Source organism: Gorilla gorilla, chromosome 2 (genome assembly GCF_029281585.2).
Source record: "Gorilla gorilla gorilla isolate KB3781 chromosome 2, NHGRI_mGorGor1-v2.1_pri, whole genome shotgun sequence".
In the NCBI taxonomy this organism is placed as follows: Eukaryota; Metazoa; Chordata; class Mammalia; order Primates; family Hominidae; genus Gorilla; species Gorilla gorilla.
The window spans coordinates 123,148,226-123,163,093 of record NC_086017.1 but is presented as its reverse complement, the minus strand read 5'-3'; the positions used below and the strand labels follow the sequence as shown (position 1 = coordinate 123,163,093).

The 14,868-nt window shown below is 38.8% G+C and overlaps 1 protein-coding gene across 8 annotated transcripts in view; it reads left to right on the top strand.

Annotated features, from left to right (window-relative positions):
- The first annotated feature begins 410 nt into the window (after nucleotides 1–410).
- Nucleotides 411–14,868, top strand: part of SLC9C1 (solute carrier family 9 member C1) — a 156,224-nt gene continuing 141,766 nt past the window's right edge. For 6 of the 8 annotated variants that reach the window (XM_055381594.2, XM_055381596.2, XM_055381592.2 and 3 more), the window contains exons 1-3: nucleotides 411–545; nucleotides 7,740–7,900; nucleotides 13,843–13,943. In XM_055381594.2, coding sequence (XP_055237569.2) covers nucleotides 7,768–7,900; nucleotides 13,843–13,943 — 234 coding nt within the window. In that variant the 5' untranslated portion in view covers nucleotides 411–545; nucleotides 7,740–7,767. Of the gene's footprint in view, nucleotides 546–7,739; nucleotides 7,901–13,842; nucleotides 13,944–14,868 lie in introns of those variants that run through there. The other 2 variants (XM_063704023.1, XM_055381595.2) reach the window with 1 other exon arrangement.

The following is a 14,868-nucleotide window of genomic DNA, read 5'->3' as shown; positions in this document are numbered from 1 at the left end:
AAATGAGTATATCATTATTCCTGAAAATTTCCTCCCATATAACCCAGAGTGAAAGTTCACCTTGTCATCTTGATTTCATTCTCTTACATGCCCACAATATCCATTCACTTTTTTCCTAACCCAGCAACCTGCGTCCTCATATCTCTACCACACTATCTTATCCAGGAAACTTCCTTTTACTAGAATTCTGGGAAAGCAGTGTCCAACAGCTCTTTGTCAGAAATCCACTGTCCCAAAGTCTTAAATTAACACAATGGCGCAATTTCTGTAGGTTCATTTTCACCCCTTATTTATTTTTAAAAATAAAACAAAGCCTTAAGCCCTCAAATGCCTGAGATATACAGGAGCAATGACGTTGCATTTCATCAGCCAATCAAGTAAGAGATGATGGGCCTGAAGCTAACCGGTGCAGACTAGGGGCGAGTTTGGAGCAAGTAACTGTCAGTGAGGTTGCAGTTGGTCTGGGCTGTTTGGCTGTGAGCGAAATAGCTGCCCCCCACTTCTCACTTGCACACCACGGGATACTCCTCCTGAGGCTCCGGATGGTGAGCTCTCCAGTCTCTAGTTTCCTTTTCTGGAAGTTGACCTTTCCTACTGGTACTTTCTCTCTCAGTCTCGCCTCCTAGATGAACAAAGGCTCCCACAGTTTTCCTGCTAGAGATTCAGCCACTCCCTCTTGGCGCTTCTGCCTTTCTTGTGGCAGACCATGAAACACTTTCCCAAAGATCAGCTAGCCTCTCGGTTTGAACTTCTACCCCTTAGCTGCTTCCCCTCCTTCATTATGCTTTTTACATCAACTCTTTGTGAACTATCCAGTGGCATGTGTTCCCTTTGCGTTACTGAAACTGAAAAGTCCAGCCCTAGGGGAAAGGTCACTGGTTCAGGGAATCGCCTCAGGTGTGTGGAGCTGATCTTGAGCTGGAGGACGGGCTCATTCTGAGTGGAGGGGCATTAGGAGGGCAATAGCCCGCCCACCTTCAGAGTCAGTAAGATGTCTGCGTTGTGGGGTAGGAGAGTTTACTAAGGAGACAATCCAGCCTCTGGTATCAATATAAAATAAACCATTAAGCATGAGCTTTGTAGCTGTGAAGATTGCTGAGATCCCACAGTGCCCTCTTCAGGATGCTTTCTTCACCTAATTCTTGCAAAATGTTCCAATGTGAAGGAAGATTGTTTCCATGTTCAGGAACATGGTAAATTAGTGTGACTTACGGTTCATGAGACAAAATTTCTCAATGCTGGCTGACTGACAAGGACAAATTCATGTCATTTTTGAGAGGGCAGTCATTAATTTCCTCCACACACAAAGAGAATTGAGATTTTAGCTAACATGAGAGAGAGATATATATATTTGAAATGGAGTCTCACTCTGTCACCCAAGCTGGAGTGCAGTGGCACAATCTAGGCTCACTGCAATCTCTGCCTCTTCAATTGATTCTCCTGTCTCAGCCTCCCAAGTAGTTGGGATTACAGGCATGTGCCACCACACCTGGCTAATTTTTTTTTTTTTTTTGTATTTTTAGTAGAGACAGTTTCACTATTTTGGCCAGGCTAGTCTTGAACTCCTGATCTCAAGTGATCCACCCGCCTAGGCCTCCCAAAGTGCTGGGATTACAGGCGTGAGCCACTGTGCTCAGTCAACTAACTTATTGTTAAATTAATGCAGAGGACCTATGTGATAAACCAATATTTTTTTCCTTAATGGGATTTGGACTCACAGACTTTTACAAAGCTGTCAAAAGTCAGCTTAAGATTTTAATTACATTGAAAACCTGTGGCCGGGTGTGGTGGCTCACGCCTGTAATCCCAGCACTTTGGGAGGCCAAGGCGGGCAGACCACAAGGTCAGGAGATCGAGACCATCCTGGCTAACACGGTGAAACCTCGTCTCTACTAAAAATACAAAAAATTAGCCGGGCGTGGTGGCGGGAGCCTGTAGTCCCAGCTACTCGGGAGGCTGAGGCAGGAGAATGGTGTGAACCCGGGAGGCAGAGGTTGCAGTGAGCCAAGATCGCACCACTGCACTCCAGCCTGGGCGACAGATCGTGACTCCATCTCAAAAAACAAAAAAAAAGAAAACCTGTTTATTCTCATAGCTATTTCCTTACCCATACATTTAACATATTAAGCTACAGTAATGTTAGTATTTTAAAAACTATTTTAAAATGACATCTATTCTCAAATAGAGATTTCTTATGAGATTTTGGAGTAGAGGTTGGGGAAGCCAAATGGTATTTATCACATATGCATAGCCAGAGAGATAAATTGTGTTGAATTTGATCATATATATCTCTGAACTTAAGAGTAAACAGGATTTGTGGTAATTTTATTATTATTAATGTGATTATAATTTAACTTTTATGTTCTGGGATACATGTGCAGGTTTGTTATATGGGTAAATTCATGTCATGGAGATTTGTTGTACAAATTATTTAATCACCCAACTATTAAGCCTGGCACCCATTAGTTATTTTTCCTGATCCTCTCTCTCCTCCCACCATCTACCCTCAAGTAGGCCCCAGTGTATTCCCCTCTATGTGTCCACGTGTTCTGAATATTTAGCTCCCACTTATAAGTGAGAACATGCAGTATTTGGTTTTCTGTTCCTGCATTAGTTTGCTAAGAATAGTGGCTTCCAGCTCCATCCATGTTCCTACAAAGGACATGATCTCATTCTTTTTATGGCTGCATAGTATTTCATGGTGTATATGTGCCACATTTAGTTTATCTAGTCTACCATTGATGGGCATTTGGGTTGATTCTATGACTTTGCTTTTGTGAACAGTGCTGCAACGAATGTACGCATGCATGTGTCTTTATGATAGAACAGTTTACATTTCTTTGTGTTTATACCCCGTAATGGGATTGCTGGGTCAAATGTTAGATCTGTTTTTAGGTCTTTGAGGAATCACCACACTGTTTTCCACAGTGGTTGAACTAATTTACATTCCCACCAACAGTGTATAAGCATTCCTTTTTCTCCACAACCTTGTCAGCATCTGTTATTTTTTGACTTTTTAATAGTAGCCATTTTGACTGGTGTGAAATGGTACCTTCCTTGTGGTTTTGATTTGCATTTCTCTAATGATCAGTGATGTTAAGCTTTTTTTTTTCATATGCTTGTTGGCAGCATGTATGTCTTCTTTTTAGAAGTGTCTTGTGCTTTGCCGACTTTTTAATGGGGCTGGTTGTTTTTTCTTGTAGATTATTTTAAGTTCCTTATAGATGCTGGATATTAGACCTTTGTCAGAAGCATAGTTTGCAAAAATTTTCTCCCATTCTGTAGGTTATCTGTTTACTCTGTTGATAGTTTCTTTTGCATGCAGTAGCTCTTTAGTTTAATTAGATCCCATTTGTTAATTTTTGCTTTTGTTGTGATTGCTTTTGATGTCTTTGTCGTGAAACCTTAGCCCACTCCTATGTCAAGAATGATGTTGCCATTACCAGCCACTACAAAAACACACTTAAGTACACAGACCAGTGACACTGTAAAGCAAGCACACAGTCAAGTCTGCATAATCACCAGCTAACATCATGCTGACAAGATCAAATCCACATGTATCAATACTAACCTCGAAAGTAAATGGGCTAACTGCCCCAATTAAAAGGCACAGAGTGGCAGGATGAATAAAGAACCCAGACCGTATGGTATGCTGTCTTCAAGACACCCATCTCACATGCAAGAGCGAAAGAAATGGATGGAGAAAAATCTACCAAGCAAATGTAAAACAGAAAAAAGCAAGGGTTGCAATCCTGATTTCAGACAAAACAGACTTTAAGCCAACAAAGATCAAAAAAAAAAAAAAAAAAAAAGAAGAAGGAAAAGAAGGTAATAACATAGTGGTAAAGGGTTCAATTTAACAATACCTACAATACCTAACTATTTAAATATATATCCACTCAACACAGGAGCATCCAGATTCATAAAGCAAGTCCTTAGAGACTTTCAAAGAGACTGACACTCCCACATAATAATAGTGGGAGACTTCAACATCCCACTGACAGTTTTAGACAGATCATCAAGGCAGAAAATTAACAAACATATTCAGGACCTAAACTCAGCATGCTCAAATGAACCTGTAGACTTCTACAGAACTCTTCACCCAAAAACAAAAGAGTATACATTCTTCTCATTGCCACGTGACACATACTCTGAAATCAACCATATGGTCAAACAAAGAACACTTGTCAGCAAATGCGAAAGAACTGAAATCACAATAACCACTCTCTCAGACCACAGCACAATTTTATTATTTTCTGAAAAAAAAATTTATTATAATTGAATGTGTAAACACTTATTACAATTTTTAAATAATTTTAGAAATGATAAAAATGCTCATGGGAACATGTATTCTTAGTTTGGAAAACAATAGACTTCTTAACTATATTAAATTCAGAAAGCATGTAGGAATGTGTAACTGTGGTACAGAAAATAATTTTCCTTATTTCGTCTAGCCTGTATACTCGAGGATGCTTAGTCTTGGCATAAGAGTGGGCAAGTTAAGAGGTGACATTGACAATATTTTTCTCAATAGTTTGATGTTAAGAGCGAATATTACTAATTGACCAAAATGTTCTTTCCTAATGGCAGGGGCTTCCCCTGGAGCAGTGTTTCTAAACACCAGTTGCTCATTAGAATCACCGGAAAGCTTTTAGACTTCCCAGTACTCAAGCTGCACCCCAGAAGAATTAAATTAACCTTGGAGGGTGGGCACCAAGGCATCAGTATTTTCTAAAACTTGCCACGTGATTCCATGTGTGGCCAAGGTTGAGAATGTCTGTTAAGAGACACAGCTGAGCTCACTCTTCTCTGTCACTTATATTACATTTGAGATCTTCAGGTCTACCTACAGTTCTTGATATGTTTAGGTAACGTTAAAGAATTTAGAAATCCTTTGAGGAAAAGAACCAAACACAAAACCCAAAACAACCCCCAAATCCAGGAAGTGATCTAATACTCAGAGATAGGACTCAGTATGTTGCTCCAAGCTGGCCTTAGGCTCACAGCTGCGCCAATGTTGTTCTCCTCTTTGACATAAATGATCCCACAGAACATCAACATCAGACAAAGTCACTTCAAACCTTAGCAAAATGAGACACAAAGGTTGTTGTGCAACCTATACAACACCAAACACCCTCAGTCTCAGCTAAAATGAGTGACTGCTGCTTCTGTGCCCATCACAGCTATATCTTAGCTCTAGTCTACCCTCCTTATAGTAAAGTTTTATTGAATACTCAGTCACGGAATTGTCCTCACTTTCTGACAGCACCTTACCTAAAGTGAACCCTCACTTCCATAGACCTTTTCCAAAATTACCCAGACAAAGCGCAGATCCTCTAATAGGTTATTTCTAACACTCTTTTGCTGATATACCCCCTGGTTTCCCATGGTGAGTCATCTCCTTCACTGCAACAAATAAATAACAAAGAAAACTTGTTAACTACAGATGTATTTCTGGTAACATTTGGCTGAAGGGCATTGACAGCCTTTCTCACAAAACCTCACCAAGAATATTGAAAAGAAGCTGGCTTTGAGACTAAAAATTGAGCAATGTTGTCTGAATTGAGTGGATCACAGTGGTTGCTAACCTTGGCTGGGTTAAATTAAAATTACCTGAAGAGCCCAGGCTGCAAACCAGACTGAATTAAATCAGAATTTCTGGAGATAGGACGTAGGCACCAAGTATCATTACAGCTCCTTAGGTAATTCCAAAAAATAATAAATAAAGGGAGAGAAATTACACAGACTAGAAAATTATACAGATTTGAAAACTGAGGCCAGTGGTGTTAAAGTAAGCTACCCTGAGTCTTTCAACCTACAAGCAGAAGCCCATCAGACCTACGAATGCAAGTAGTCTGACCGCAGATTCTGAAATTTGTTTTAGAGACAAGGTATCACTCTGTCACCCCAGTTGGAATGCAGTGGCATGATCATAGTTCACTGCAGCCTTGAATGCCTGGGCTCAAAACAATGTCCCACCACCCCCTCAGCCTCCTGAGTAGCTAGGACCATAGGTGAGCACCACACTGAGGTAAGTTTTTTTATTTTTTGTAGCAATGGAGGCTTGCTATGTTGCCCAGCCTGGTCTTGAATTCCTGGCCTCAAGGGATCCTCCCATCTTGGCCTCCCAAAATGTTGGGATTATAGGCATGGGCCAGTATGCCAGCCAGAGTATGCACTTTTACCTTGGTGGTAATATGTTACAAGCTTTGTGAATGTTATCTATAAGGCTTTTGATGCTGGTGATACAATAATAAGAGGAAAACAGCACAAAATTTAATCGTAAAAGGATGAGCCCAACAATGCAAATAAAACCTGTAAGAGCCACTAGATGATATGATTTTGGGTCATTTCTCTTCTGCTTTTGAAATACTTGTTTACATATTTATTTCAAGAAGTGTTCACAATAAACATGTATTTATTTTCCCCTTCAAAATATTGTTTTATAATAAAAAGGAAGACATAAGAAAACATATATATATCATATGTATATATGATGTGTGTATGTATGAAACTGAAAAAAAAATTTGCCAGATTATGAGAGGAATTGTAATTTCTTTTCCTTTTTTTTTTTTGAGACGGAGTCTCGCTCTGTGGCCCAAGCTGGAGTGCAGCGGCACGATCTCGGCTCACTGCAAGCTCCGCCTCCCCGGTTCACGCCATTTTCCTGCCTCAGCCTCCCGAGTAGCTAGGACTACAGGCGCCCGCCACCATGCCCGGCTAATTTTTTGTATTTTTAGTAGAGACCGGGTTTCACCATACCAGGATGGTCTCAATCTCCTGACCTCGTGATCCACCCGCCTCGGCCTCCCAAAGTATTGGGATTACAGGCGTGAGCCACAGTGCCCGGCCAGGAATTATAATTTCTTGGTAAGGCAGCCATATGAGATGCTGATAGAAGGCACTAAAAAATGTCAAGCTACCATTATGAGAGATAGAATCATAATATCCTGTGTGAAATGTAAGACCTTTGATGTAAAACTTTCCTTTCCATGGGAAGCAGGCGAGATTGCCTGACTGTGGTTAACTGTCTATTGTTTCAAACTCTTATCAAGGCCCCTCTTGTTCCTCTTCCAAGAAGTAACAAAGAAATAGAACATGTAACAATTTCCCTGATTTAAGAAAGTTTTTTGGTTTTAATATTTTTCTTACATTCTTGGTTGCTATATACACATATAAATTTAGAGAACACCTGGTCTGTCAGTGTCCCAAATGAGATCAAAGAAGGCTGTGATTGGATATCATCATGATTTATTAATTTCTGTCTGGATAAAACAACAAAAGAGATCCAAATATTCTTCCCTGCTTTTCCTCCTACTTTGGAATAGCTGTCAGAACATGCTTGCAGAGGCTTAGATAATCTGAGGACAAAACCCTTTGTTGTCCTTCCACAGAGCTAAGTAACCTGCACCAGCTTGTGGTTCCAATGACCACATTGGTGAGTGTGAATAGTTAGATGGAGAATCCTTCTTTCAGACAGTTGGATGGATTCAGAGTGGGTAACAAGTGCGTAGTGCTTGGCATTGTAAGTAAACATAAGGTAACACTGGTAGTCTCTATCACTTGGGGTTCTGACTTTTTTATTACATTAACTTGAAAGCATCATAGAAAGGAGAGGCATCCCTAAATTTGGCAGACCACGAGAAATCACTAGAAATAATTAAAGGAGAATAGGGCTTTTTTTCTTTTTTAGAAAATTATTAGAAGGCCACCAAGAAGGCAAATCTTATGTTTCTTAGATTCAGATGGACTGTGAAAAATAACAAGATGGATGATCATATGGAGATTGTTTCTAACATAAATCTTCATAAAAATTTTTCTGAAACATGGCTGGAATATTTAAGTACTGAGGACCTCCCTGAAGTCATTCTAACATTGTCTTTGATCAGCTCCATTGGAGGTAAGTATCACTCCGTCTTTATCTGAGTTTATTCTTCTGGTACATCTTATAAATGCTACCATATAGAATTAAGGAAAGTAGAAGTAATAGGATATAATTTTGTTCTCAAACTTATACCTTTAGCTCAATATTTTCAATCAAATGAATCCAATAATAATTTGCTCCTATGGAGAGACATGTAGAATCTGATTTTCATAGCATTCACCCTATTGGGTTCCAAGTGTTCATTCATACCTTCTTACTTGCTATGTCAGGGTCAGATTTCAATGAAGGAGATAATTGAAGAAAACAGGCAGAAAATCAAGGGTTGGGGCAGAGTGTCCCATAGGTTTTGTCCAAATTATAAATTATGCCTGCTATTTTGAGAAGAAAAGAACATGGTATAAACAAAAAGAAAACACTTTTTGCACTATCTTTGACCTGATTAGGGACTGTATTACAAAGAAGCAGAAAAAAATGAAATGGAAGCAAATGTTATGATATTACTTATTGCACTTTTAAAGCAATAATACACAAAGTTAAATATTTGTTATGGGCTTTTTAATGTGTAATAAGTAATTTTTTTCACAGTATTATAAAAATTTTATTTCAAAGCTTTTGATATAGCAACACATAAAAGCAATATGAAAACTAACTGTTAGGCCAGGTCCAGTAGCTCACACCTGTAATACTAACACTTTGGGAGGCTGAGATGGGCAGATCACTTGAGTCCAGCAGTTCAAGACCAGGCCCATGAACACAGCAAAACCTCGTCTCAACAACAACCAAAAATTGGCTGCACATGTTAGCACGCACCAGTAGTCCCGCCTACTCAGGAGGCTGAGGTAGAAGGACTGCTTGAGCCAGGAGGTGGATATTGCAGTGAGCCAAGATCATGCCACTGCACTCCAGCCTGGGTGACAGAGCTAGATCCTATCTCAAAGAAAAAAAATAAAAAGTAAAGGTTAAATTATAACTGAATACCATAAGGAAAAATATAGCTGTTTGTAGACTTGATTTGCATATTTACATCTGGTTAAATATGCAGACTCCCTCGCTTGTTTTCCACGCAAGGAGTCCTGGCTTTGAGCATGCAAGCTGAAATTATGCAGTGTAATCTTAATCTATGCAAAAATTTATGATTGTTCTGTGACTTTTAAATTTGCTAGATTAAAAACTCTCCTGGCTGGGCACGGTGCCTGATGCCTATAATCCCAGCACTGTAGGAGGCCAAGGTGGGCAGATTGCTTGAGCTCAGGAGCTCAGGACTGGCCTGGGCAACATGGCAAAGTCCTGTCTCTACTAAAAACACAAAAAAATTAGCCTGGAGTGGTGGTGCACACCTATGGTCCCAGCTACTTGGGGGACTGAGGTGGGAGGATCGCTCGAGCCTGGGAGGCAAAGGTTGCAGTGAGCCGAGATCATACCTCTGCTCTCCAGCCTTGGTGACATAGCATCACACCTTCTCAAAACAAAAACCTCTCCTGTTGTTGGCTATAAATATTTTTCAGGAGATCAAGACCATCCTGGCTAACACGGTGAAACACTGTTTCTACTAAAAATACAAAAAATTAGCCAGGCATGGTGGCAGGCACCTGTAGTCCCAGCTACTCAGAAGGCTGAGGCTGGAGAATGGCATGAACCCAGGAGGCGGAGCTTGCAGTGAGCCGAGATCACGCCACTGCACTCCAGCCTGGGTGACAGAGCAAGACTCTGTCTCAAAAAAAAAAAAAAAAAGAAAAATTGTATTTTTTTCTAATAATGTAAAACTAATATTTATTTAGTATACTTAATAAAACTTTTAGTAATTTAAAATATTTTAGTAATTTAAAATATTTTAGTAATTTAAAATATTAGAAACATTGAAACACTAAAACATTTCTTTATAATTTTATAAAGAATAGTTTGAATAATGCTTGTCTTACCATATAACTTACTAGTGTTCATCTTTTCTATGCCTTGGCAAATTGTCTCACTCCTTCTTAACTTTGGGTCAGCTTCCAAAAGTTTATCCTTTGCATTTTCAATGTAATGAAGTATCTGAGAGCTCCTTTAATGTGAAGTTTTTTGCTGGCATCACTTCCTGAGACATGGTTGTTCTTTACATAACAACCACTTTCTTAATTTATGTCTATACATTTGACTTTGCTAAATTCCCCTGGCTACATATCTAGAACTGCCTCTTGAACAGCAGCAGCGTTAACATTCCCATAGTCAGCTGTATCTTCTGTAACATTCTATCTGAAGCTTGCAGCTTCATGAGATAGCTTAACATCAATTCATGCCGACTTCTGAAATGATGAACCCAGCTTTTACTGGTACTAATATATTCTCTTTCACTCTTCTTGTCATTACCATTTTCTTTCAATGCAGCAACTAAAGTTATCACTTTGGCCTGAATGCTAGTCAAACTGATTGGGATTTGTTTTTGATTAGTCTTCTATCCAAACAAGTAAATGCTCCATTTCAACCACAAGCAGCTCTCTGTTCCCAGTGCAACTAAAACTGAAAGACGTTGAAGCAACTTTACCTTTTTACATTTATCAGACTTTTAAAATAGGTTTGTATTATAATTTCATGCAGGTCTGGGTCTCAACCTATCTTTGCTTTGCTGTCACCACTTTCAAATCTAATCACATCCAATTTCACTTCCAGCATTATTACTTTTCTTTGCTGCCCTGTCCCTTGCTAACCAGTTACCTCTTTTGATTATCCATTTTGTAAATGGTCACGAGTTTAATCCTTGGGGTCGCGGAGGCAACACTACTATGCACTTTGTGCTTTGCTATCTGTGCATGAACTGAACAGATGATCAGTAACGAATCACCAACAAACTTTGAAAGAAGTAATGTAATAGGCGACCGATCATGATGCCCATCTTTTTTTTTTTGCACAGTGATTTGTGGACTAAAGAGCTGGCAGCAAAATTTATGCAAGTTTTCTCAATACTGTGGTCATGGAAATATTAACCACATTGTTGGACTGGTTTTATTTAACTTAACTGTGGTAACCGATATTTATGCATATTGGAACTGTGCAAAGCAAGGCCTGCCTGTATCTAAAAAAAGCAAAACTGCTTATGAGTTCACAAAACTTTTAATCCAATTTAGTTAACTACTGTCCAAGCCTAATCCTGAATCAAATAAAAACTGAACTGCTTACTGGAGTTAGAAAAATGTTTGGAGAGAATTTAAGGCAGAATTCTTCAAATTAGGATTTGCATAGCACAAAGACATTCTATTTTTTTTTTTTTTTTTTTTAGAGATAGGATTTTGCTCTGTCACCCATTGTAGTGGCAATAATCACAGCTCACTGCAGCTTCAACACCTGGGGTGCAAGTGATCCTCCCACCTCAGCCTCCCAAGCAGCTAGGACCACAGGCACACACAACCATGCCTCATTAATTATTTTATTTTTTGTAGAGACAGGATTTCATTTTGTTGCCAGGACTAGTCTGGAACTCCTGGCCTCAAGGGATCCTTCTGCTTTGGCCACCCAAAGTGCAAGGATCACAGGCATGAGCCTCCATGCCCAGTCGACATTCTTTTGGGAATTCAGATCCCCTCCCCTCATTTCAATAGTCTTGAGGTCTGCAAAGAGTAAAGTTGTAGACAAAACGATCATCACAAGGCACATGACTGTAACTTTTTCCATAGCAGCCAGTACCATGTTTACTCCTCGGTAAAACAGTAGCATCCATTCCATTAATGTTGTTTTAGTTTGTTTCTGAATGCATTTATTTCACAAATTTGTTTGTTAAGGGCTATAAACAAAATTTGTATCGATTTTTATGTTTGTGTATATTTACAAAATAGAAAATTAAGTCAGCGTTAATTTAAGTTAACATGAATAGTCACAAGAATTTTTCCCCTCTGTGAAGGGTGAATATTCAAGGAGACTTCAAAAATTTGTGGAAAAATGGCATTAAAAGATAAAAGTATAAAGTATATTTCTAAACATTAGCTTGACCGAGTTCAAGACACTTTTCTAAGGGATGATACCAGCTATTTAGTCCATCCGAAAGAACTGAGAGTTCTGGGAATTTAACCACATCAATGCAGTTTTTTTTTTTCATTATTAACTGAAGAACAATGTACTGCCCTTAAAAAATTATTAGGATTAGGAAAAAAAAGTGAGAAGGTGCCAAACTGGGACTATAGGGTGAATGCCTAGTGATTTCCATCAAAACTCTCACAAAATTGCCCTTGTTTGATGAGAGGGACGAGCAGCAGCATTGCTGTGGTGAAGAACTCTCTGGTGAAGCTTTCTCCGGCATTTTTCTGCTAAAGCTTTGGCTGAGTTTTTCAAAACACTCTCATAATAAGCAGATGTTACCATTCTTTGGCACTATAGAAAGTCAACAAGCAAAATGCCTTGAGCATCCAAAAGCTGTTGCCATTACCTTTGTTCTCAACCAGTCCACTTGTAGTTTGACTGAACTATTTCTGTATCTTGGTGACCATTGCTTTAATTGTGCTTTGTCTTCAGGATCGCACTGGTAAAGACAGGTTTCATCTCCTGTTACAAGTTTTCAGTGAAATACTTCAAGATCATGAGCCCATTTATTAAAATGTCCATTGAAAGCTCTGCTCTTGTCTGTAGCTGATCTGGGTGCAATGGTTTTTGTACCTCTCAGGTGTAAAGTTTGTTGAACTTTTCCGGTCAGAATTGTGTAAGGTGTGTCTATGGTGTTGGCTGTCATTTCTGCTGTTAATTGTTGGTTTTCTTCAATTAGGCCATGAACTAGATTAATTTTTTTCTCACAAACTGATGTGGATGATCCGCCACTGTGGGCTTCTTCTTCAACATTACTTATACCTTCTTAAAACTAATTATTCATTTGTAAACTGTTCTCTTTGGAGCATTGTCTCCAAATATATATAAACTTTTCATAAAGCATCAATTAAGTCACCATTCTTCCACCCAAGTGTCAACATAAATTTGATGTTTGTTCTTGCTTCAGTTTTAGCAAAATTCATATTCCTCTTTTCATACCGATGTCTTATTCTTCTTAATGCTTCAAACTAGATCCTTATGATATAAATCTTCAACGTCTTGATCAAATAAATATGACAAATTATGTTCTGTAAGAAAAACGCCCTTCACTTTTATTCCTTCCCTGCATATTTTGAGTAATTATCTTCCAAGACCCATGCATCTTTTCCCAAAATCTCTGAGAGCACAAATCCTTATTTCCTTCACTGCGGCAAAGTGTTTCAGAAATGTGTTCCTTGAATTAAAAATCAGTGTATCCTATTTGACTCCCGCTCCTCCGGGATCACATACCTGCAGCCAACCATGCCAAGAGCTTCCCCATTATCTCCACATCGGAGAGCCCTTTCTCCCAATATCCTCCAGTTTCAGAGACTGCACCCGGAGACCCATTATCAGGTTCCCAGATTCACCTCGATTTTGTTCCTGCCTCTCTGCTTTGCATTCTCAGGCTCAGCCTTACAAGAAGGGCGATGGTGTCGGATTGGCCAGAATGAGTGAAAACAGGAGGAAAATGAACCAGTTGCAGCAAAACCCACTATTCCACAACTAGTTTTTTAAGTTGGTCTAGTTTCTCATTGTTCCTGAACCAGATTTCATTAAAGTTTACTTACTAATCTTTTATTGCAGGATTGCTAAAGAAACTAATCTCTGATTTATAATGTGTACAAAACTACTATAAATATTTCAACAGTAACCCAAGAGCCAATAATTGCTAGTAATGTTTGTTAAGTTTCTAAGGAGATGAGAATGAGATACATCATAGGAGAGGTAAAACAGTAACCCGGTAGATTAACAGTTACACTGATTCTGTGTGCTGGTAAGTGTGAGGGAGGATTTTAAACTCACGAAAAGAGAAAACAAGTAGTGAAACTGTAAGACATTGTTCACAATTTTAAGAAATCACGTCACATTAAAGTTCTATAAATGAGATATCTCATTGCCTTTCAGTAACAACATATTTTTTGCAGCATTTTTGAACCGGCACTTGGAAGACTTTCCAATTCCTGTCCCTGTGATATTATTTTTACTTGGATGCAGTTTTGAAGTATTAAGCTTTACATCTTCACAGGTGTGTATTGTAAATGAGTATTTTACACTATTTATTTGAGAATTATATAAATGCAGAGATGGCATTTAAAATTTGCAAAAATTATTCATCCCCTCACTGTTCTGCCAGTTGATAGATGATTGTGATGTGGCTAGCATCAGATCAGGTATGTAGAAAAAGGAGCCAGGCCTGCAAAAGCTGAGATCTGCAAAAGCTGAGTACATACAGCTACTGAGTACATACAGCTACTAAAAGTATTAGTGGCCAAGGAATGTTAAACAGATTTTAAAAGCTTGGAAAAAAAGTGGCTAATGACATAGGAGCTCAGGGAGACTTTGTACTGCTGGTACAGGACTTGAGTAGCAAAAATATTATAATATTGAACTAATCTATTTCCTCAATGAAGACTGTTTTAAAGGGTTTCTGTTATAAGAGAAACTAGTCTCTTAAGTGTGCAGATTTGGCCAAGAGGCCATAATTTGCCAATATCTGCCCTAGTCAATCAGAATGGATGTGAGAACTTGTCTGAAATGATTGACTTTCCCAAACAAATTTAGTCAATGATGTTAAAAATATTATACAAAACATGTATTCATGTAAGAACCAGAAGCAGTTTACTACTTTACATGTCATAAACAGGTTTTATAATCATATGATTTTGACACAGATGCAATTTGAAGTACTTCTATAAGCTTTACTATTTGTCAGCAACTCCTGCAAAGGAAGAGACCAATGTTAAGACCCATGAAGGGGCTAAGATTTTTCTCTACTTGCCAGCTAATAAGCTAGCCTGCCAGTTTCATGATCCCAGCAAAAGAGATGGGACTCCTGGACCAGAGAAAAAGGGTTTTATTATCCACAGCAATAGCAATAACCAGAGTTAACACTTTCTTGTGCCTGTTTCCTGAACCATAATCCCAAAGAAGCAAAGAAGGCCAGGTGAAAT